Source organism: Varroa destructor, unplaced genomic scaffold, assembly GCF_002443255.2.
Source record: "Varroa destructor unplaced genomic scaffold, Vdes_3.0 BEIS01000007.1, whole genome shotgun sequence".
Lineage (NCBI taxonomy): Eukaryota > Metazoa > Arthropoda > Arachnida > Mesostigmata > Varroidae > Varroa > Varroa destructor.
In genome coordinates, this window is record NW_019211460.1 from 28802565 (window position 1) to 28826212 (window position 23648).

Consider the following 23648-nt stretch of genomic DNA (forward strand, 5'->3'; position numbering starts at 1 on the left):
AGACTTTACAATAATGAGTAAATCCGATATATCAAATTGTAAAAAAATCAAGTAAGGTCACTTTAGATTTAACTTGTACAGTTATCGTCTGTTTTCAACGCTGTTGAGCTCGACTGGCAGTTCATCACGCGAGCGAAAGCGAGCAGACTGTAGCTAATTCTTGATTCCACAATGGAAACAGTGGTGAGTAGACGTAAAAATTTTGTTTGTTCGCAGGACCGGGCCTAAACCTTAAACCTTGAGCGTTCCAAAATGCAATAGCTTCTTAAAAATTCGAAAAGTATTTAGTTGTCCTTCGTTATTTTTGTTAACCATAAAGCTTTTTTTTTGGTTAGGCTCCATGACAGGGTTTGTTTGTTGATTGTCTTTAGGTAAACGAGGGCCCGTAAAAGAGACAGAATTAGAACAATCTATCCTTCAAGCAGTGTTTTTCTGATTTGCGTATAAAATATTTTTCATACAAATTTATTGGATATTTGATAAAAGTCTAACGAGAAAAGAAGCCGAAGTAGTAAGAGTACAAAATGAGCTTTTGCTAGTTGCACTTTTGTGATAAATACTTTCGATTAGCCTGCGCGCATGCTCTGTAGGTTCTACAAAAGACCTGCACTCAGGTATCGGACGATGCACAACATGCAGGAAAATACGAGACATATTGGATACAGTAGATAAATATGCTCTACAGATGAACCTAGCAGTTGTGTAGGATGTAACACTTAAGATAGAGAACTTCCACTTAAGAACATTTAAGATAAAATTATGTACTTCATTACATTACTGGTACTTAAACATAAATTTAGACAAATATCCACGGAAACGTTCTGTGTAGCTATCATAAGGAAATCTGTCTGAAAGAAAGAGATGGTCGGAAATAAAGGGTATCATGACTAGCATTAGTAACTTATAAAACGCATACGTATTCCCTAAAATTTCAAATGTTTCAATGCTACTTCAGATGAATTGATTAATATTCATTAAAAATATTACTCATATACAGACAACATGCTGAGTGTTTTATTAGAACAACAGTTTATTTATCACCAAATTTATTCCTGGTCAACTTGAAGTGGTGCATCGTGTTTTCACCTAGTCATGTAGCTTCAGCCACGATAACTGCCTGTCTTTCTACATTTGTCTAGTAACTGAAGAGTCTCTCTTCTCTGATATATAAATATGAGTCAGTGTGCCATTGTTCTCTAGCTCGTTGTCCTTAAAAATTCTTGTGAATGTTCTCAATTTTATTTCGGTTTTCAGCGCAATACGCGAATGCCTCACAGCAATACGTGCAAACCTGAAACAATGTGAAGTTAGGTCAAGATAAGATTTTATTATCGTCAATCGATGTCAATAATAGATTGCTGTATATCTAATATTTACTACAGACTTCGTTAGAAAAAGACCTCATAAGACACTGCACGTGATGCTCACAGTTAGCTGTGTTAGAAATATAACGTTGGCTACAGTTTAAAAATGTATTGGCCAATCATAAGTTAAAAAAATAGCTTTTTTTTTCATATTATTGGTTTGTCGAAAAATATTAGCCGTCTTTAAACAAAACTGTTTCTAGCAAATACTTTTTTTTATATTTGTAATAATACTATCACAAAATAATAATAATACGAACTAAATGTAATACGCGATTTTGATCGATGACCTTCTGGAATTTTTCTAATAACATCATAATCCGATCACCGGGGAACATCTCTGGTTTCTGATCGAAACATTGCTACAAGTGATTCTTGCAACTAAATCAAAAAAGTTCTCCAGGGGAATGAGACAGACGATCATCGGATGACCCAAGCTCTGGGTTATATGGCAGATGCATTGAAAGTTCCCATCTAATTTGTCAAATTTTTTTGCGATTAGCTTAACGCGTGTGGTTGATACATTTTCACGGCGAACGACGGCCCCTTTTCTGTTCAATTTACTGTTTTCAATAGCTTGTTGTAGTCTTATTAGTTTTTGCAATAGAAGACCGAGTCAGTTATTTTGGCAGACTGCATCAATGCGTAACGCATGATCGTATTTGAATCTTTCGAAGCATATAGCGTCGTCCTCTTTAGCGTCAATCTGGGCTTTACAGAGACTGTAGAAATGATTTTTTTATTTCTACATTCGTGCCATAAGTGATTCACTCGTCGACCACCCGCTTTAAAAATGGCTTGATTTCGTTGCGTTTCCAGATGGAATTACAATCGAGTAACTGTTTTTGCGTCAATCTGTGTGGCACCCAAGTATCGAGCTTTTTTTGGCAGACAGCTATCCTTCCTCAAATTATTAAAGACCGTTTAGTAGGGGATATTTAGTTTCTTTCCGATATTATTATAACTATTTACGTGTATATCTTGCTTAGCTAGCTCTCGCTACGATAATTTCATAAATTTTTGCCGTATAAGATCGACCACTACAAGAAGCATTTTTCACATTCAAAGATCTTTTAGACCGTCTCTTTCGGTAACGCATCTTGAACCTAAACAGCATAATATTTTTTTATAGGTCTGTGTGTCATATGTGCCTTTATCAATTTTTAATAAATCAATGCCTTGATTAATCGAACTATAGAACATATCAAATATTTACAGAATTCTCACTCATCTTAAAGGCGCTCTATCTTAAATTTGAATAAAGGCGTTCCAGTCATTTTACCACAATTGCTACTGCTAAGACTCAGTTTTTCAATGACATCGACTCGGCGACTCTCATGTTATCTGAAATAAGTGACATTAATGTAATCTAGCGGGAACAACAATTATTACTTTTTCTACGACCCAATATATCAAAAGTCTTTGTTTAAAAGTGAGTGAGGCCACTTTGACTGAAAGCAAGAAGTTTCATAATAGATTTAGACTTTCATAATAGATTTAGTAAGTCTTTCTTGTGTTAGAACTAATAGCAGGCCTTAACCATAATTTTAAGCTAAGTTAGGCAAAGCTTGTTATTGTGTTTGTGAGGTAACAGTATGTGAATAGCCTTAGACCGCTCGTTTGAACTTATTTATGTATATGTATTTACACAGATAATTTGCCTGTAAATGAAGTAAGGGTTAACTTATCGCTTTAATTATTTATATATATATATATATATATTGAATAACAACCTCATTATCCATAGCGAATCCGTTTTGTAGGCAGCTGGTGACACAGTCATCGGCGCACTTTCGTGAGAATTTCGTCAGCACTCGGTTGACCCGTGTTACCTCCGCCTGATAATCAAGGTACAGGCGAAAATGTGCTTTGCAGTCCATTACTTATGTACGAATAAACTAACCCACTGCTCAAATGATGCTTGTGCATCGACATGTTACGGCTCGCTTTGTTGAACATGGCCGTCTTGCACGAAGAAAGAAACTTCGCTCATCTAAGATACTTATGGGCCCTTTCACTAAATATTATAGTAAGGACTTTAGGTTGTAAACAACGTTAGTAATTCAATTAGCTTTGTATATGCATTACTAGACATAGTCATTTAATAGATATTTTAAACATCTGTTACTGAATAGAATATCCTATGAGTATTTTCATCATGTCTATCTAGAGCAAGTATACTATTCTCGTATATACAAGGATACTCTCCTCGTACCTGCCAGTAAGTGATTTTGTATGGGGTACGCAGCTTCAACTTCTACCTTAGCATGCTTTTAGACCAGCCTTCTGGTCTGAAATGCCTTACCACTTGCGGTTCTAGGATCTCTTCGAACGTTAGAGTGGAGACCGTGAGGTGCATACACGGCCTCGCAGAGCCACTAGACTTACCATACAGTATCTCGAATTTTGGCTACACTGTGCAATTCCCCGTTCTCTCTCCTTCGGGTCAGAAGGACCAACAAGACAACTGTGGTTGTGCGCATAGGGCTCTGCGTTGAAAGTGAAATCGGCGTCACACTGGTAACAACCTAATCGTTTACCCTGATATTTGCCGATGTTGCCGCTTCCTGAAAATAATAAGACACGATTCGGTACATTGCAACTATCGCCTAGTTTTGCCGAAGGACGTATTGAGCTGGTTTTGGAATAACATGAAACTGTTTAGATCATTCAGTCCATTCAGACTGTATCAGTAAACGGAGGTCGATGCTATTTTTATTAAGGCAATTTAGGTTTACGCCTCTGAGCTGCACTAAACATTGCTGCTTCTGCTAGAGGTTCTCAGCCGTTACGACAAGCTCGTCAAAGATCCGTGAACATATAATTTGTCTTCCGCAAGGAATATGTAATCTTCAGCAAACGAGGACAGTATTTGAGTGCAGTTGAAAACTTAACATTGTCTGTCTTGCCAGTCTCCGAAGAGTCGCTGTTCAAAGCTTTGTCAGTAATACGTAATAACATAATTGGTTCAAGTAAAGAAAGCTATGAACTTGACGCGTCTTCTTAAGAAGTCATCTATGTCGTGATCGGTCGGAAGGTTTTCAAGCTGTATAAATTAGATGAACTATTAGTATTGAGTATTAGCTATTAGCTACACATACAGGCGGTAAACTTTTTTACACTCTAAACGAACTACGTATGCACACAAATATGAATGAAACAAAGCTACGCTTAAGGAAAATTCTATTTAAGGCCGATTTGACATAGATCAAATATGTCACTCCAACATTTTACCTTCTTCGTCATAGTGACGCTTGAACATGCTTGCCTAGAGACTTATGACGATATGTTTGCTATTCTGGCTCATATCCATTATTGACACTAGTTGAGTTTATGTTACTGAAAGGAAAAGAGCCATGTATTTAAGCGGAAAAATTATATATATATATATATATATATAGTATGGTTTGGCCTTGTAGAAAATTTTGCACACAAAGGCATTATTAAAATAGACTGCCGAACTTACAATCGCACCGCTCAAATATGTACGATTGTATGTGGTAACGCAGCTGTGGCGGTTATGGTCTAATGGATATTCTATAATAAGCGGCAGAGATTACCAGACAGACACAAAATTAGAAGGCTGAAATGTGTACATATAGGAGCGAGGCGGCAGCTTATCAGTTCTGGCCCTGTCTATTATAAAAGGGAAAAAACTACGTAGATAGAATATTGACGTAATTTGTTATAGAATTAAAATATGGAATACTTGTGGCTTAACGTTATTCTAAATGTTTGAATTCAGAGACAGCCCGCACAGCTTGCTACTGACCCGGGACATCATAGGTAGGTCTTGCACTAAATACGAATCAGGCGCCACTATTTGAGTTGGAGCCTAAGGAATGTCCCTGATTACTTTCCTTCTCCAGTCCGCATGAGTTCATCATGTCGTACACTTAGCTATATCAAAAGTTTTGCCGTTGATTGCGGAAATTATTGTAACAAAGATTCGGGTCGTAATTGCCAGTCGTTGCGTCGTTTTAATAACCTATTGTAGCTACTTGCAAAGCAACACTTGCGTAACCCTGTTTCATGCCTACAAAAATTAAACCAACAGTTCTTTCCCTTCTTTTATTACTGTTGCATACTTACTTTGACCTTGTGTAACACCAACAAGTAGTGCTCCGGCCACGAGCGCCCATGAGACGACCACTAGATTTTCTTTTCTGTCCATTATTCGGACTCCTATTTGCAGAAACACACCGGAGCTACCTCACACAGCGACTCACCCGCGCACGATTTTTATATCTTGCCTTTTTTCGACAACTGAATTAAATCGTTGGTTACACTTGGTGTCGTCTATACCGTAACGAAACGAACATTGTTTTAATTCGACAAAACTTTTTAGATCCTCACAGGACCTGCCTTAGTAGTAGTAGATTACAGCCACCTTAAACTTATCTGGTACTGGACTAGCCTACAATTTGTAATCCATGTTGTCACCAACAATGTGAACACTGGACTGTTTAAGAGAGGTTTACCTGTAGATGTTTAGCAATTGGTATCCAACCTTTACCTGTTTTTACTTGCACTGAATAAAGTACACGCTGTACTGCTATAAGTGCATTTTCGCTATCAGTGTCGTCCGTTGAAGGCTAATCTGACAGTACACCAAAGTATCCCTATGTGGACAGCGATGTTAAATGCTGGTCGTGTTTCGCATAAGAGGCGAACCTACGATATTGAAAACGCGATTCGAAACAGACGAACGTTACTGGCTATCGTTATAGCCTTGGTGACAGCGGTTCGATCTGCATATGCTGTACATGTGTGTCAATTAAATCAGCAGTTAGAACTGTGTAGGTAGTTGCATAAGAATGGATACTATATTATCGATGCACAACACGATGCGACCTGGCCCTAGGATCCCTTGACGTTCGCCTGAATTCACAATATCCGCAAAGTAACATGAAACAATAGAGAATTAGGCATCCACTAGGTTACTGTTGAACGAAGCTAGCCTTCAGCATTTGCGAAATATCACGAAAACTTTCAATAGCAGTTGTATCCTAGCTCGACAAAAATGGTAAACGTCCCCGTGCGAGTAGGATATTCAGCCAGTGACTGAAGTACCCGCGGACAAATCCAACTTGTAAGTTTGCCCAGGTTAGCGTAACCCATGCGTAGCGTGAGGTCTCTCGAGCGTGAAACAAACGACCAAACCCAGTTCTAGCAGACTACTCAATTATAAGGGTAGACTACAGTTATGCTAACACTTAAGGGCATTAGAAGAATTGAGTTTTGCTTAAATTTGAAGTCGAATTAAGAAATGTAGGGCAATCCAAAACTTGGCTTATAGATTAAAGCCGAAAGAATGCGAATTTGAGCTATCTGGCACAATTCTAAAGGTTATACATTCTAAAGGTTATTTAATTATGCGTTTCTATATAAATCCAAATAGTTTTAAAATACATACAGGCCTTAATTATATCATGATCAAATTTTTTTACGTTTTGCAGTATCCATAGGTCCCGTCTGCAGAAATTCAATGAAAGCTAAATTAATACCGAAAAGGCCGTGTTATCTCGTTAGCATCGTTGCGTTCCACCTTTTAGTTTCTAACTTGCATGTGAGGTATAATATCATTAGAAACTAGGGGACATTCTCCGTGATGGTACGCGCGTTGCATATTACCTAAAAGCAGGTAGCTCTGCCTAGGCTCACAACTATTCCACATTTTGCCCGCAGTTAGAACGGGTTAACTAACGTATACTCAAACAAGAAAAATTTCCGACCGTTGTTACATACAACAACACATTTGCGTATGTACAAAAAAAAGACTTATTTTTGGGCATGTATTACACTTTTTTTTGCGACCAAATATTACTCCAAAAGATTCGGACTTAATATTGAATTTGTATCAAAATATAGTTGCCAAATTGATAGCTAATACATTGCAATAAAATGATTTGTCCACACGCCTATTGATTTGAGTCGTTCGTAGGTATCGCTGTATCCACTCATATATAAAACTAGTACAAAAAAATATAGTATACAAAGTAGTATATAGTATAAAAAAACGACGGTTTTTACGAATTTATTCAGAGCAATTCATTATATAGGGGATATAGTAGCTCATTGGATTTGAAGGCGGATTTCTGTGAATAAGGTGACTTGACCTTATTTTTTTCTTCCGCATTTTATTTTTTATTTTAATTGTATATGGGTATAGTTCAGATTAAATTTTCAAATCCAATATTACGGTGGCGTTTGTCATGCTGCTGCAAACGTATCATTCGAGCCCCCCCCCCCCCCCAGGACATCAAAGTTCCTGCGTTTAAAGTTAGCGAGAGTAGGAACCTTGCATAACTATTCCAGACACTTTCGATTCATTTATAGTTAACAATGTGAACAGCCTGTACAGCGTCATGTTTTAACCAGTGAAGTTCTTGTGTTCGACGTCCTAATTTCGATAAAAACAAAGTAGATAAAAAAAATAAAGATATTCACGTTAATCGTTAATACTATCATGGCCAAAGCATACGACCAATCGACAAAACATGATTTGGTTTACAGCACCATGCTAAATCGGCGGAAAAAAAGAAAATTGTTTATGTAGAAACCAGAAACAGTGATATCTAAGCGTCCCGTATCTAAGCTGTCATGAAATTCTTGAGGAATTAATCAGAATGCACTTGTGTACTATCCAAATTGTCTGCAGCAAAATTATTGTCTCTGGCTTTCAGCTACAAACGTCTCTTCTGCAAAGATGTGCGAGTTCCTCTATCTCTGGAAGCTGAAACATATATCGGAGTAATTGTTTGTCCTTGGCCGGTGTCGCAGGTGGTCTTTATGGATGAAGCTCCATTACACACACTACGTGTAGTGCACAAACAGGCTCGCTGTATGCTTTTATCATTGTATCATTAAAATAATATTAATTTTTGCTTGACTTCACAATTCCTGAGGCTGTATGTTTTTTTCGCTATCTACAATAGGTAAAGAAAAAAAAATACCAACGCCACAATAAACATCAAGCATAGACTTGAAAACATACCGAAGTTTACGTCGAAATAGACTTGAGAAAAACCAGTTGCCTTTTCGCTTCAGTAGCCCGTGGTTCGTCAATCAACAATGGCAAAGAAAGTCTCTATGTGTCGAATGTAAATTAGCTAGCACAATTTGAGAAATGACCTCTCTCTGCATTTTACGTTCCATTATATACAATAAAAACATTTAGCTGAATAGCATGTACACATATGGTGTATAAGTCAGTACCAATTTTCAAGAAACTGTAAACCCGCTGGGGATAGCGGATTAACAACAATGCAGTTGGTAAGAAATCGTGGCCGCTCTCAATGAATCTCGTCTCTTGAGCTACGGCTGCTACGCTACTTCTGCGCATTGTTAATATCCTGCTAAGAGCCTCAATCTTGCCAACAACACTAGCGGGTCAGCAACAGGGGAAATTTGTGAGATCTGTGTCCCTCAAATACTAATTGCGCAATGGAGAGAATTATGCAGACTATGAGACGCTGTATCCCAGAACAGCCAACAGTTATCTTACAATAATGGTAAGCTGGTTTGAGGATATGGCCGAGATAGAGGTTAATTATTCAGTGTGAGAAGATCCAAGGGAATACTGATGTCTTGTAGACAACAAACTATCACAATAACACATGTAAGACTGTAGATAGAATTTGTCGAATGTTTGTTGGCTTACTTTGGGAGATGGGATTTATTTGTAGTATTGATGTGAAAAAGCCCACTTACTAGTGGCCGCAATTATTGCAAGTAACTGAAAAACTGCATATCTATGGCCAACCTGACCTGAGATAAATAATTTGTTTAACAGCTTGTTCTAGCGCCGTTTCGGGTATATCAAAAGTTTGTGTGAATAAATATATTACTTATCTGTTTTATCTGTTGTAGCGCTCCCGCCAAGAACATCTTAGGGATGTATTGTAGGATATATTGCCGCTTTTATTTTGACTATGAATGTTGCAAACGATTCTGAATTTAAGTAGAAACATAATTTCCTATTTAGCTTCGTGTAGTCAACCGCCTCGTAGAGTCGATTTCGGTGATTTTTTTTCATTGTTGTACTGTTATTGGTAATATTTGGTTAAACAAAAACTTTCCACTGGATGGTGCTAGTGTTGAACTGGCTGATCGTATTTAACTGGAAGCTCCCACTGCGTGAGCACACTTCGTTTCGCGCTTAGAAGCAATCGTCCGATAGAATGCTAAATAGCCGCATCGGACGCAAAGCTAAAACCTTTAGCCCTCAGCTGCAACTTACCAGAATGATTGTTTTGACTGTCTGCGTGCGCGCTATTGCTTCCTTTGAAATGGTGATTCGGTGGGTTCAGTCATGAAACCCAAAAATATGAATCTCCGACACTGTCTTTGCTGGAGAGAGAACTATCTCGACACAAAGAATTCTCTGAGAAATCGAAGGCAACCTGCAAAAAACGCTACCACTTGCAAGTCTAAGTCTAATCGCTTCAGAACAGCGGATTTCAGCTTGAACGGCAAACCACGCCTCGGACGGCCATAACAACCGAACGACGACAAATTGCAGGTATTCCGTGAACAAAATGTGACGCGCTCGACTCCAAAGCTCTCCACACTGCTAGGAATGATTCAAATAATTATTATCAATTGTTTTTATGTACAAGAGAAACGCGAAAGGGAAGGAAGGTGGATCCCTATGAACAGAGTGAAAATGACAAGGAGGCTGTTTGGCAATATGCCCTTTATTGCTCGCACAACAAAAGAACAAGTCATATATGGATATAACTATTAGCAGCGATGAAAGATGGGTCCCAGCCCTGAATCATAACCTAAAACGCAAGATAAAATACAGATCTCTAGTTCGTCACTATGAAGAAGCATCTATAATTAAAGATTGCACCCCTGTATATAGTGGGGCACTGTTGTGACTACTACTAACTCAGGACAGAACTATAGGAGACTGTTGCGCAGGTCAGTTCGTTTGACTAAGCCACGGAACGAACCGCTAAATTACTCCACTCGACTCATAGTCCGGACATCGTTCTATCTAATTATTACCTATGTGTTTCGGTCAATGCAAGTTGTCGAAGGAAACAAATACTTCAGAACAGAGGCTGAAGTCCGCAAATGGATAGCTCCTAAATCAAAAACATTCATATTCACTGGGGTGTATCAGTTATCAGAATGATAAGCAAAAGTCATAGGAAGCGAAGAATAGCACCTCGACTAAGATGTGCTCGTTTAATCGAACATTACAATAAATCGGGGAGTTACAAAAAATAAGGGGAACCTTTTACCTAATCTAATACCTGTACAACGATGATGGTGATTATTATAAGTTAAGGTGCCTTCAAAAGCATGATTCTCACAAAAGTTAAAGAATTTGAACGCATTGACAATTTCGCTGAAGCCTGGACTCAATTTGATAATTGTAGTATGTTAATTGAATTAAGCATTAAGTTCTGCCTCATCTCGTATCACTTCTAATTTATGATTTACAAGTAGGTATGTAATTACTACGGTTATGTTCTAAAGCGTTAGAGGTGTTTCATCACAAACAGTACGTTCAGTTTTGTAATGAGCTTTATTTAGTTCCATAACTATTCTATATCATATCCTTTACGATGATTTGAATTTTACGTCCGCTACCGTCACCGAACACTGCAATCGACACCAACTTCCATAAAGACTTCTGCGTTTATAATCATGCTCAAGCATATTGGTGCCAATGTTACCTGTAGAATTCCTTTCAAGCTTGATGCATATGGATAAAATATGACGTTATTCATTGCATTTACATCAAATCGGTGACAACAAAATTGGTTATTTAGGCAGAAATGGTGCTTGTTCTACGGTGTCGTGCTTATTCGAAGCCCGACGACAGCCAGTGAGAGTCATGTATGCGCTATTAAGGTTGTTTCCCATAAATTGATTTCCGCCGAAAAATACCCCGTTCATAAATACATGGTAGGAGCTCAACCACTACAAGCTGTCTTTATCGAATACCCAAAACATTATAGAAGAAACTTTATTGGTCACGGCATGTGTGTTATTCACACATTGCGTGCTGGCATCATTAGTGTTCAATGTTGCATGATTTCACAATGTCGAATGTTCTTTTGGCGCACAAGCGAACAAACATTCGTAACGCGCGCATCGGCCGTAGACTTGAAGAAATGTCCCAGGCTTCACTGGAGTAAATTAAAAGCTGTTTTGTTTCAACAGAGTAGCATAGGTTTTTACTTCTTAGCTTCAGCCGCCGAAGAGACCATATATCTAGATAGGACCATTTAGGAAAGCATTTCTATGAAACTTCTGCCCCGGACTTTTTATAGATAGCGCCTCATTGCGAGTAGCGTGAGAATTATTTTTTACATCGTATTATGCTCAATGACGAAAATGATGTAAACCTGCAAATTACTATATATATATATATATATATATATGCATATATATGGCTAGATTGCATCAATCAATGCGAAGATTATCAAACAACCGTAACCCCACTACGGTTATCAGACCAAAAGTATGACCTATGATGTGACTAAGCTTTTGGTGTACTTGTGTGGTAAGCTGCTCGGAGTTTAATGTTCGTAGCTGAATATCACAAAATCTGTGGGATTATGATGGAGATATTTGGCACTCAGAGAATAATTGTGTAACATTTGCTCGATGACGAAGAACCCCTGTATAACATGAGACGCTGTACCAAAGATTATCCCACAACACCCGACAATTACATCACGATAGTGATAAATTTTGTTGAATTTATATTGCAAATAGGTTTTCTATTTTTTACAAAACCACCCAAAACGTTGGTAGGTAACACAATTACAGGGTAGTACATATACATTAGAGACACCGCGCGTAAATATTTGTTGATTGCTTGGACCCTGAAGGGGAATAAGGTTTTAAAATGCACTTATGTAAAGAGATGAAATTGCTAGCGGCACCTTTATCGTGAGTAACCTGAAAATTACTTTTTATACCAAAATCGCTGCCAAAATAGTAAATCACTAATGAAGTATCAAAATTTGCGTTAAAAGGTTATCATCCAGTATATTACTCTATTTGTGCTAATGATCACACATTAATTAGACGCATCAAATGTATCAGGGTCCCGCATTGTTGACACTGAAAACAAATAAAACCTTATTAAGCTCATAGTTTTGCTCATTCAAACAGTTGTTCATTGGACTCAGATCTTGTTCACAGATAGGGATTTTAAGAAAGCATGACTTCAAAAAAGTTTCATAGTTGATTCTTCACTTAGCCTGAAGGCATATTTAACTCACTTGAAACTAGTCCTTTGAATGCAAGTACTACGCGTTTTCAACGTATATTTAACTATAAAGTACTTAGCGCCACATGGCATTGCATTCAATGTCTAAATTTCAAGTGGCAGGCTGTACTATTTATATTCCTTACGCCTAATTGTCGGTAAGTTAAGAGCAAGCAAGAGATATGAAAGATGCATCGAAATCAACGTTATCTCTAAGCGCATCGGGTAGGCGGTGAATAAACGATAGGCCTTATTGACTTTTTTTTTGGTTGCCAAGTTCACATCGAAGTGACCCACCTTACGTTCTAATGAAAAAGTAGAACTTGTTGTACAGTCTAATGAGGATAATTAGCAGCATGGCGTTGCATTTTATAGGTAGTAGGTCGATGTTTTCTCCAATAAGTAATACGTTTGTTTACCTACGACGTGCAGATACTTACTAAACGTGGAGCATCCTCTCATTATATATGATTCGTATAATGATACCGAACATACGTAATTTATTGTATACATACTATGTATTCCTTTATAGGAATCTCGACGGCTTTGAAAAAATCAGAGAACAACCCAAATACTGCACCTTATCAGCTAACAACATTTATAGTCACACACCTATCGATAAACCTTTGTCAGAGTCATGGAAAGAACTTTGCGGCCTGACGTGTATTTTTTGGGAAAAAATTATATAACCACCAGTGGGTAGGACGTCAGAGTGAAGTAGGAGTTTTAACACTGCTGTCGTAACGATTTCTGGGCGTAAATGACGATTTTGGACTAGGCATCCTGACCCCACTTATAAAAGAAACAGCGGCTCAAATCGCGCCAGACATAGAGGACGACAGGCATTATGAAATATTAATCTTGATTCAACTGGCCGAGAGTAGACTCAGACTTTATTCAGTGTATGGTGTTCAGGACGTTGTGCTTGTACCTTGTATTGTGTAAACCTTTGCAGCGAACGATTTGTGGCTATACTCCTTTTCGTGAAAAATGAAATGCTAAAAGCCGTGCAAATGGTATTTATACAGCAGGTTTTTGGCTACTAGGCTATGAATCAACGCTGAAGTTATCTTATATTAACAATTCAATAACACATAATTGAAAGAAACAGCAGTAACGCTGAGGTCTTCTAACATAAATAGGTTAAAAACTATTCTAAATATTTAAAAAAAACGGTACATACGTTCGTTGCATTCTGCGGGTATCGGTCGGAGCGGACAACTAAGATACGTGTGGTTGGTACAAAGCCACATTCTCGATACTTTTTTGACGCCTGTGTATCCATGTGCCAACAACAGAATAACATGTACAACTGCGTCTATGTAATATATGCTACTATATATATCATATCGACTGCATCTGCACATCACACAATCTGTGTGTAATGATAACGTCTGTTTGACATGATGTTTTTTATCATAATATATCGTACTATAATTTCCGTCTCCACGGTTGTTGTTATCTGCGGTTGAACTGTGCCGCATATAGTTCTTCCAAAGCAGCAGAGATTCATTAGTGTATTTGAAGTATGCAACCGGCACTTTGACCAACGTTTCCGTCATTTCCTCTCGTATCTCCCTGAAATAATAATAATAAAACAACAAGAACAAGCTTTCACACTTTATTTAAACTATTCATGTAGCTCAAAGGCACATCATATGTATCAACCATTTGGTGGGAGCGTATGTAGAGTGTATATAAATCTATTTGCATATGCGTAAATATATTCAGGGTGTGCAGGAATTTCGCGCTCGGCTCTCTTTGCTATTTGTTATGCTGTTCGGCTCTATTTGTCGCACAGAGGAAAAACAACTCTGACGGAGGAAAAAATAATAACTAAGTTTGCTTTGTTTTTACAGAAGCGTTTATTGTGCATACCAATGGGGAAGTGTAGCGAATATAAAATAAATACGTAAATCAATTCACAGACTGACTCAATAAATATTTCTCCAATTGCATGAACATATGGTTACGCTATTGTTGCGGTAGCAATTAGGCGTTTATTTCCACTGCAAAGAACGACTTACTGATGATGAAGTCTATGTGGGTTAATACGTCTTCACTTTCTTAATCTGTGTTTTTGAAAACCGCTTTGTCTTCTCCACAATCGCAATAGTCACTTAGACGATGCGAGAGCAATATATATATAACGGACTATCACCAGTAAAGCACTCGCGCGCAAATCGTTCTGTATATCTTAGAAGACTCGCTGGCGCACTAATACAAATGTATAAACTGTTTTCCGCTGGAAGAACACGCCGAGTTGAGGCACCGATTTGCTCGTCGCAAGTTTATAACATCGTTTGTTTCCAACAGGTCGTGTTGCTGGTTAACATAACATAAGTTGAGCTTAGTGGACATTGGACATCTATACAGTAGAATAACTTGGTTCCTTATTTTGCACAGAAACACGTAAAATAAGTAGCTGAGCTCGACCTCCTAGAAACACACGATCAAGCCACGCAATTCGGACGAGAACACAGTTCGCCAACTCTCCAGTGGTTTGTGTGTTGCCGACAACAAAATCTATGTGACTTAGTTTCTCCAAGCAGTGAAACACCTTTCTTGCATGTGTTCGTTGCTTTAATAAAAGCCATTGGTAGATGTATGCGGTTGGCAAGCAATATTGCATAGATTCTACTGCTACATAATAATAATGCCGCTGTCTGCATTAAAGCTACCGAAATCATATTCTATATGAGCGCATAAATCGCACCAAGAACAACGCTCAGGTGATTGCACACACAAAAATACGAAAAGATGCGGTTTTCTTTTCAGAAAACTTTTTCTATTACTGATCGAAAAAATTAAATCCTCTTACCATAGAAAACTATTTTTTTTCGTTCTTTTTACATAAATGAACTGGGTTCACATGATGAAAACGTAGTGTACTTGGTACAAGCCAATAAATTTTACATGTACAAAAGTATTGTTTTATTATATTAGCCAATCACTTTTCAATGGAGTTGCTCCTTGGAGCGTAATACGGCAGCTATTTTTGTCGTGATTGCCACTACAAAATCGTGAGACATAGTAAGTACTTGAAGTCGAGTCAATTACCAAACTGTTTGAGTAGAAAAAAAACTGGTATTACTAAATTGATATGATGTAAATCAGCGTCATCTAATTTCACGCGATTATAATCGCCTGAAAATATATGACGCTGACTCACTTAAATAGCATTCCTTAGGATGTATTTAAAATGCAAACGTAAACAAGGGAAATGGCCATGAAAGTAAGGTCTAGGATCGATCATGTTAGAATAAGTATTATCTTAACAGTTAATAAGGAGAGTGAACATTTGGGAACAGCACGACATTATCCTTACGGGTTGCAGGCACCTGCAATAAACTCACATAAGTGATCCGGTGACTACGACTAGGTTGGGTGAGGTGTCACATATGCGATCGTATGTTCCTATTCTACGATATGGTACAAGGTACTCTTCTATAATATATACTCATCTATGGCAAGGTGCTATTCTATAATATTATATAGTACATTATGCTTTTTGGTCATCCAAGTAGGCATTTTTATTTTTCTTTGATGCGGGTTGTATGTACCTGTCCCAGGACAGCAGGCATGCATTTATGTCCTTCATGTGTGCAGCCGGCGAAAATGTCACTTTGTTAAGCGTGCCCATCATCCCTTTACGCATATTCCTGCAAGACAACATTAAAAATCTAAGCGATCAGCTACTGTTTTCGTTTCTGCCACACCGTCGAGTATATCTCCTTACTGCGTTTTGAGAAATGATGTCGGTATATAGACACAAATTGCTAGAGTGCGTGACAGTTTTGAAAGTATTGAGGATATCGTACTAACATATAGAAATGATAAATAAGGCCCACTTGCGGCGTAGCCTAAAGTTAATAAATAAATCAGTAGATAAATAAGTCGATAGGTAATACTTATATTACAGATCTAATGAAACGCATGGTCGAGGAGGAATCTGTCAGGAAGAATCGGAAATCGGAGAAGTGCCAACTGAAATGTATGTCACGCCACAATCAGTCCCTCGATCACGGTTTCATTTATTTTTACGAAAACTACCTTTTAACCTACTAATGAATGAGTAACGTCCACCTGACCACATACACTAGTGTATAAAAAAAAATTTATCGATAAAAATCGCGGTCTTTGACGATTAACGGCCAGCTCATGATAGAGCTTGCGGTGCTGCGTCCGTCTGCCCTTGTGATACCCACAATTAAAATTTCCGAACTTTAGAAGGTGTGCTTTAGTTCCGCGAGTATCTTAAACAGAATGACTTTTGGGAGTCGCTCTTTTTTTGTAGAAACACAAAATTGTAGTACTAAGAGAGTGCGTCATGTTTTGTGTATGAATCGAATTAACAGAAGCTCCTTTTTTTTACCCAGAAGCCGGCCAGGAGGAGCCTAGGTGACAGATATAACGACCAGTTGCGGTTGCCAGTGGGTATTTTTTAACTCATCCGTGGTTCTTCTAGTCGAAGGAGTTTTTACAGTTGAATTCAAGAAAACAAACGCACCAGCGCGGCTTCTGCGACAACAACTTTGGTACGTACGCCATGCGTTCGAATCCCGTTGATCAATGTAGCCAGAGCATAGCAAATGGCCAGCGTATGACATACTAGCTCATAACCCTTCGGAAGAATAAAAACTTGGTTATGAAAGCTGAACGAACACGCTACAGATATATTTTATCCTAATGAAGACAGCCATTAATGTAGTACTTCGAACGCTATACAGTCCTGCAGCAATGATCAGGACGAAGATAGCAACCGCGGCAAGAGCCGGAACACTTAGTTAACAGGCCAAGTCCGGCAATTGATATACATATATATTTGACAATTTTTTATCCTGCACCTTCGATATATATACATATATATTTCCCATACGAACCCATGTAAGATCTTCTTTTTGGATTTGCTTGAGTGACGCAATGATATCGCTTTGGAACTAAAGCTGTCGTCGATTAACGATTCGGCAAGCGCGCTTCATGAAAACTATTTTTGCATAAGAGTAGACCATTAAACCAAATGGTAACATATAGCCGCCAATGAAATAGGCTATAATATACGACTTGAATCTCGCGCTGTTATGCTGCCAGTCGATGGTGCACGCAGTCCCATAGGGCTCATAATAGTACCTGCAAGGAGAGTAAAAAGAATTAACAGGTAGGAAACTGAATGCTTAGCAAACACCAACAAAATACGTGAATATCACAAAAAGCTCTTAGACTGTTTTATTTTTAAGATCGCATGTATTGCTTTACTTGCTCCATCCGATGACTGGCAAAAGCGCCCAGAAGACGGCAAATACCCAGATGAACGTGATATAGATGACGTAACGGCGATGTAAACGATCTGCGGAAAAATGGCTGTTAGTGATGTGTTTAGTTGAGGTATGTATTAGGATCGAAAAGGACTAAAAACAATTCCATCATAAACCAAATGGCATTCGGACTAACATTATAGCCAGAAATCTGCTGGCTTTTAAATACATAAATTTGAATGACTCTCGGGTACAAAACGAGTAACAAGGATCAAAATATTTGGAGTCAAAATAGAAATGTATATATTTATTTGCAAGTGTGTTACATGGGATACTCAGGTTACTATAATAATAGAAGGTGACACATGTATGCCAAATTTCGTAAACATGAAATGATCTTGAATGGTTTTGAAATCAAATGATTTTTTTCGGTCAATTTTTTACGTCAAGCAACTTAGAGCTTCAGTCGTTAAAGTTTTGACTTCAGAAACACAAGTGTATTTATTAAGTACGTCGTTAGAATCAGGATCTGAAAAAAACTGCCTATTTAACGAAGTCAATAGCTTTGGAAAGCTTGCTTCTTACCCAGGTACTTCTGCGTGGGCACTGCATCTGGTTTTATCTCTGATATAGCGCGGTATTGTTCATACGAAAGTACAGAAAGCGTGCCAATATGAACAGTTCCAAACAGAAACCCAAAAAAAACGTATAAAACGCAACCGACATCACCGAACGACCACCTGCAAACAGATTATATTAATGTCGGCGGATGAACCTTGTTCCCAGCCTTATAATAATTATATGATCATTTTCTCTAGAATATCGAGTAGAACACATGGATTTTTGTTATACATCGTGCCCTTTGCTACTTGTTGTTGTTTTTATACTTAGATGAGGAATTTCGTTTTTCACCATTCCATTCGTTGATGATATTTCGTGAAGGCTCCAGTAGTAGTCACAGAGTGTAGAACGTTCTAAAGTAGACAAATCGCTCGAAGTCCAAAAAGTAGAGTTATACAACTTGTTAGGCGATACCAAAAAAGTCCGCGCGGGTCATCTTGTTAGCTTCCACAGTATCAGCGATTACAGACGAACTTGCTACTACAAGAGCGCAAACATTGCGCCTGCTAATGTAGCACAGTTTGCCTCGCATCGAATTTCCTCGTTTAATAAAGCTTTAAAAAAAGCTGCGCTCTGTTTTGTCTATCACCAGATTTTCCTGCCTATTTTGATAAACCTCTTTTACTAAGGCAGAATCTTCCTATACAGTAACCAGAATTGTTACCTCATAGTACGCTTATAATAACGACGAAAAGTTGCACGAAATATCTAACAAATTTGTAATGAAGTGCAGTCTTATATCATTGGTTTAAACAAATTCAGCAAAGCTTTTCCCGAACTCTGCGGATCTTTATTTAATTATGCAAATTAGAAAGTAGAAATTACCTTCCAGCAAAGTTAACCACCGTATGGATGGGAAACCCAAGAAGCAAGATGCAAATGTCAGAGACCGTGAGGTTCAACAAAACCATCGAGGATGGTGAGAGCCGGCCTGGTGTACGGTAAAACATGCCCAACACAACAAAATTGGCGATCAAACCGACAATTCCTATAAAAAGAACAATTATATGAGGGATAATAGTACAATAGCTCCCAACACTTTAAGTGTTAATACATATTATACGGGTCGATCTATCAAACTGACCTGATCTAGACTACATGGTTCTGTTTTGTAACGTACGCATGTATCATATGTACTTCTTCATACTAGGTACATAGGTTTCTAATTCGACACCAAGGACATTAAGCTCAGTCAAAATTTGTCTCAGTCGTTTTTTTCAAAAAAATACATGCAGAAATAAATTTGAACTGTGAGAGCTAATAAAACTGGAAAGGATTATTTACAGAACACACACCTGTGATTGTCAAATAAATTCCAAGAAGGTTATGTGTCATCTGCGAGACGTGCATATCTTCGAAAACGTCTTTTAGGTGCTCCTTGTTACCAGGTATATTCCACCAGTTGGACGTGTTTCAGCCCAACTTCCAAAATTCACCGAAATCCGCCATCGTTCCGATTGTATTTTTTTATCATAATAATCATAATTTTGACGCTTAGATACGATCTTCCAATTTTTTTCTCGGCAGATTCCAGCTGGGTGAAGCACAAATTAATTCCACATTTTTCTTTTGCTATATTCGTTTTTAAACTTGAGAAACTTGCACTGGAATGTAGATAACAAATTGGAACTAGAAGCTTACCAGTGGCGCACATCCCTAAATATAAGGCTTTTTGCCTCGACCCTTCCTCTCTGTATAGGAAAGGGTCGATAAAGAAAAGCCTAAGCACATATATTTAGTCAGTACCATTAAGGTATTTTCTCCTACGTAATTATATGCGTAACCTACTGCGCTACCCCCGCGTAATCCACCTCTCGTTAGGACACAAGTTATCCAAGAGATAAAAATCATGCCTTCGGCATATGTTTTAATAGACGATTTGTGCCATAGTCTTCTCATGTACACCTTATCTCGCGATGCTGTAACACGAGACATACTAAGCCACAGATGAGCAAACGCAACCGTACAGCATGCGTGCAACCTATGCTTAATCCCCATAAAATGAAAAGAGAATCTTTAATCTTATCAGATACGTTTTAGATAGATAAGTTTTAGATATACGTATAATCTTATCGGAACCATGTAGGGAAAATAGGTTCCCTAAAGGAACGGATCATGTATATAAATACAAAGGAATAAGATTATCTTTTTATTTTAATGCGACAATACTTATCATTGTGGTGCAGGCTGACTATTGCTCGCCGCTGAATGTCTGTATCCAAATGTATATCACACAGTTCGCATGTTAAGCGATTTTTTTTTTATATATTTAATAAAAATTACGCAACGGGAGTTTCTGTTCACATTTGCCAAAGGTAAGCTTAACTTTTTTCGTGGCAACGTTTCTTTTTACCACAAACCTAAATACTGCTAAGTATACGTAGAAGCAAATTGGTGTAACTATGTTGAATATCTATTTGTGTCGTTCTAGGCGAAAAGCCAATCACTATAGTAGTTCCCTAGCCTGATAAAAGAATAAAGTAAAAAAAAATTACTATATTCGTCAACTTTTCAACGGCAAATGCATTAAAATTTCCCATCCAAGTTCTCTCAGTGTCGGCCGGGCAGCTAAGGATATATGTCTAGCACTGTCATGATGAAAGACGACGCCTTTTCTATTTAGTAGTTGTGTTATTTCCTTCAATGGTTTATTGTAATCTCGTTAGTTTCTGATAGTAGGAGTCCAATTCAATTGTTTTGCCAGGCGGCAGCAAGACATAACATACAACGCCTTTTCTACGTCTTTGCAGTTCGTCTATCGATTGGGAGGTACATTTCTTATTTCTCTTTATTTGTACATTATTGTTGTACATGATATATTTTTTCATCACCTATGATCAACAGCTGTAGAAATGGCTCGACATTTCTATAGAATTTCGTAAGTGAAAGCATCAAGTAATTTTTTTGCGTCTTATGCAACGAAACATCGAGTTCTCCAGTCATTTCCTTCGTCAGTTCTTCGAGTCAACTTCCTTCAAACAGTTTAAAGCTATATAATAGAACTTTATTAGGTTCTTGGCGATATCGTGGCTATTCACGTGTCAGCCTTTATCAACTTTCATAATAATTTCATCAACTGTTTCTGTGATTAGTGGACCAGTACACCTAAAGGAGCTAAGGGAGCACTTAGCATCAAAATTTCCAATACGTAAGCGACAGAACCATCTTTAAAGCGTTTCTTCCGATCACGCATACTGACCAAAACAGTGCACATTTTTTATGCACTCTGATAGCATTCGTGTCTTTGTCTAAATAAAATTGTCATATATAGTGAGTTTTTGCAAAAATTTCGTTCGACTTAAAGGTTTTACTTTTCTTAAGTCTGAATATAAGTATACCAATAGTTTTAGCGCATCTACCATTACTAGCAGACATCAGCTTCTAAATAAAATAAAATTAAATTAAATTCGATGCGATCTATATATACTTCAGAAATGTGACTTCAAAGCCATTCAGTTAGAAAAACGGTCAATACTTTTCGACCGACAACCTAACATATTAGGCTGCCATGAGCAAACGGGATGCACTCTGAAACCGAGTAAATAAAAAACTGAGTAAAAAAAAAGACGATATTAACCGATAAATGCTCTAGTCTTTTAGGAACTTATGAGTGAAAATCGGTTAAGCCTACTCAAGGAAAAGTTAGTTCAGAAAGGAAAGCACCTTTTAGACTCGAAAATCGATACTCAGTGGTCAGATTTCTGTTCCTTGAAGTTTATAGTGCCGCGAAAATTCCTCAAAGACCGATGAACTCATTAAGGAAAGAGGCCTTAAAAGGTAAAAACGTTTCAAGAACGGAAATCGAAGAGATGGAAAGTAGCCAGAATATGACGACATTCAATCCAACGACAAGTACGCATTACCGCAATCGAAAAGTTCTATCGGCCGAAATGGGGATTTTATACATAACATTTTAGAGAATTATAACGCAAGTGGTAAAAATGCGGAAACCGATAAAAAATCGGTCTTAAGATTCGCTATAGGCAAATTGGAAATACGTGAGGTGTATTTCATGTGCAATTTAGGGAAATTTAATCAATTCAGAGCCCGCTTGGAGTATACGGTTCCCATAGGCGAAATACAGTTCAATCATTATCGCCAGTTGGAGAGTGACCAAGCGAAAGAATAGCCTCGCCCTGGAGTGAAATCGGGTTCGGTGGCATTATCGGTGGCATTATTATTAATACTTGCAGTGGTACCATAAAATACTCGCCGAAATTGCAAGAATAACTGCAAGCGGCCGTCCTGAGTTTTTCAAAAAACGCATAGATCTTTGACACGACAATCAAAAGTACGCACTTTGGTGACTTGATGATGACGCAAGCCGTAATTGCCATGCCTAAGTCACTTCTTGCATTAAAAAAAAGAATAACTACCACTGGCTTGAAACCGTTTATTCTCTTAATCTAAGTACATGTGATTACGCGGCTGTTTACGCCCTAAAAAAAGACAACTTGTGGGCAAGCACACATGACGATCAATTGACTTTGAAAGGCCATCAGTCGAGAAATTGCATATAAATACGCAAATATTGCGCTGGGACAAGTATGTACAAAATAAAGGAAAGCGCTTCTTAAACATGTTAAAATTTATATATATATATATATATATATATATATATATAGCAGGCCTAATAAAGTAATTAAGTCGAGGCACTAAAAAGCGCTGTTCTAATTTAAAATATATTCGTAGAATAATTCGTAGTAGTATATAAACACTGTGTAAGTTGATGTAGAAGAAATACACATCATCTTTTTTTCAAACATATTCTATCTGTCAAAGTTTTCCATAGTCTACGATTCACTGCCTGCAATACACTCAGTTCATGCGCACTAAAATACTGAGACTTACGATGTCGACCAAGCGCACTTCATGACTCTCAAGGCCCCAGACTGGAAGCTTCTAGCCACTTCAAGCCAAGGGTTGACCAACGAGAAAAACTGATGTCTTAGATAGTAAAATTTAAAGAGAACGACTGGATCTATAGAACGCATCTGCTGAAGACTATATAATCCCACGCAGCCTGAACGCCTTTATGCATTGCTTTTCGTGTTGATATTTTGAACAAACGGATTAGTTACACACAACCCTGTGAAAATCTAAGTTTCAGATTTCAAACCACACTCGACCCAATATAGTGTATCTGACGCCACTGTATACTTGTGAAAC

At 37.9% G+C, this 23648-nt stretch overlaps 2 protein-coding genes and 1 long non-coding RNA gene across 12 annotated transcripts; 1 reads left to right on the plus strand and 2 right to left on the minus strand.

The window, feature by feature from the left end:
- The first annotated feature begins 43 nt into the window (after window positions 1–43).
- Window positions 44–19771, plus strand: LOC111253611 (uncharacterized). Of its 2 annotated transcripts, none has more exons than XR_015316822.1 (4): window positions 44–183; window positions 16526–16597; window positions 16983–17988; window positions 19312–19771. It is a non-coding gene; the product is annotated as an uncharacterized LOC111253611 (long non-coding RNA). The 2 variants fall into 2 exon arrangements; XR_015316823.1 differs by having other exon boundaries at window positions 16983–17141; window positions 17841–19771.
- Window positions 1011–6461, minus strand: LOC111253610 (uncharacterized). Of its 3 annotated transcripts, none has more exons than XM_022813290.2 (5): window positions 5457–6461; window positions 4599–4703; window positions 3753–3931; window positions 3098–3202; window positions 1011–1291 (listed from the first exon to the last, which is right to left on the minus strand). In XM_022813290.2, exons 2-5 carry the CDS (start codon window positions 4624–4626, stop codon window positions 1211–1213), a joined length of 393 nt encoding a protein of 130 aa, XP_022669025.1. In that variant the 5' UTR covers window positions 4627–4703; window positions 5457–6461; the 3' UTR covers window positions 1011–1210. The 3 variants fall into 3 exon arrangements, with proteins under 3 accessions (XP_022669025.1, XP_086830715.1, XP_086830716.1); XM_086974589.1 differs by lacking the exon at window positions 4599–4703 and having other exon boundaries at window positions 5457–5630; window positions 5881–6457; XM_086974590.1 differs by lacking the exon at window positions 4599–4703 and having other exon boundaries at window positions 5457–5630; window positions 5846–6457.
- Window positions 10887–20301, minus strand: LOC111253609 (visual pigment-like receptor peropsin). 7 transcript variants are annotated; one of them, XM_086974579.1, is made up of 9 exons: window positions 19775–20296; window positions 19305–19467; window positions 18444–18598; window positions 17860–17950; window positions 17487–17733; window positions 16167–16265; window positions 14036–14181; window positions 13787–13876; window positions 10887–12455 (listed from the first exon to the last, which is right to left on the minus strand). In XM_086974579.1, exons 1-5 carry the CDS (start codon window positions 19827–19829, stop codon window positions 17544–17546), a joined length of 654 nt encoding a protein of 217 aa, XP_086830705.1. In that variant the 5' UTR covers window positions 19830–20296; the 3' UTR covers window positions 10887–12455; window positions 13787–13876; window positions 14036–14181; window positions 16167–16265; window positions 17487–17543. The 7 variants fall into 7 exon arrangements, with proteins under 7 accessions (XP_086830705.1, XP_086830706.1, XP_086830704.1 ...); XM_086974580.1 differs by adding an exon at window positions 16979–17227 and having other exon boundaries at window positions 10887–14181; window positions 19775–20301; XM_086974578.1 differs by having other exon boundaries at window positions 10887–13876.
- Window positions 20302–23648: the final 3347 nt, after the last annotated feature.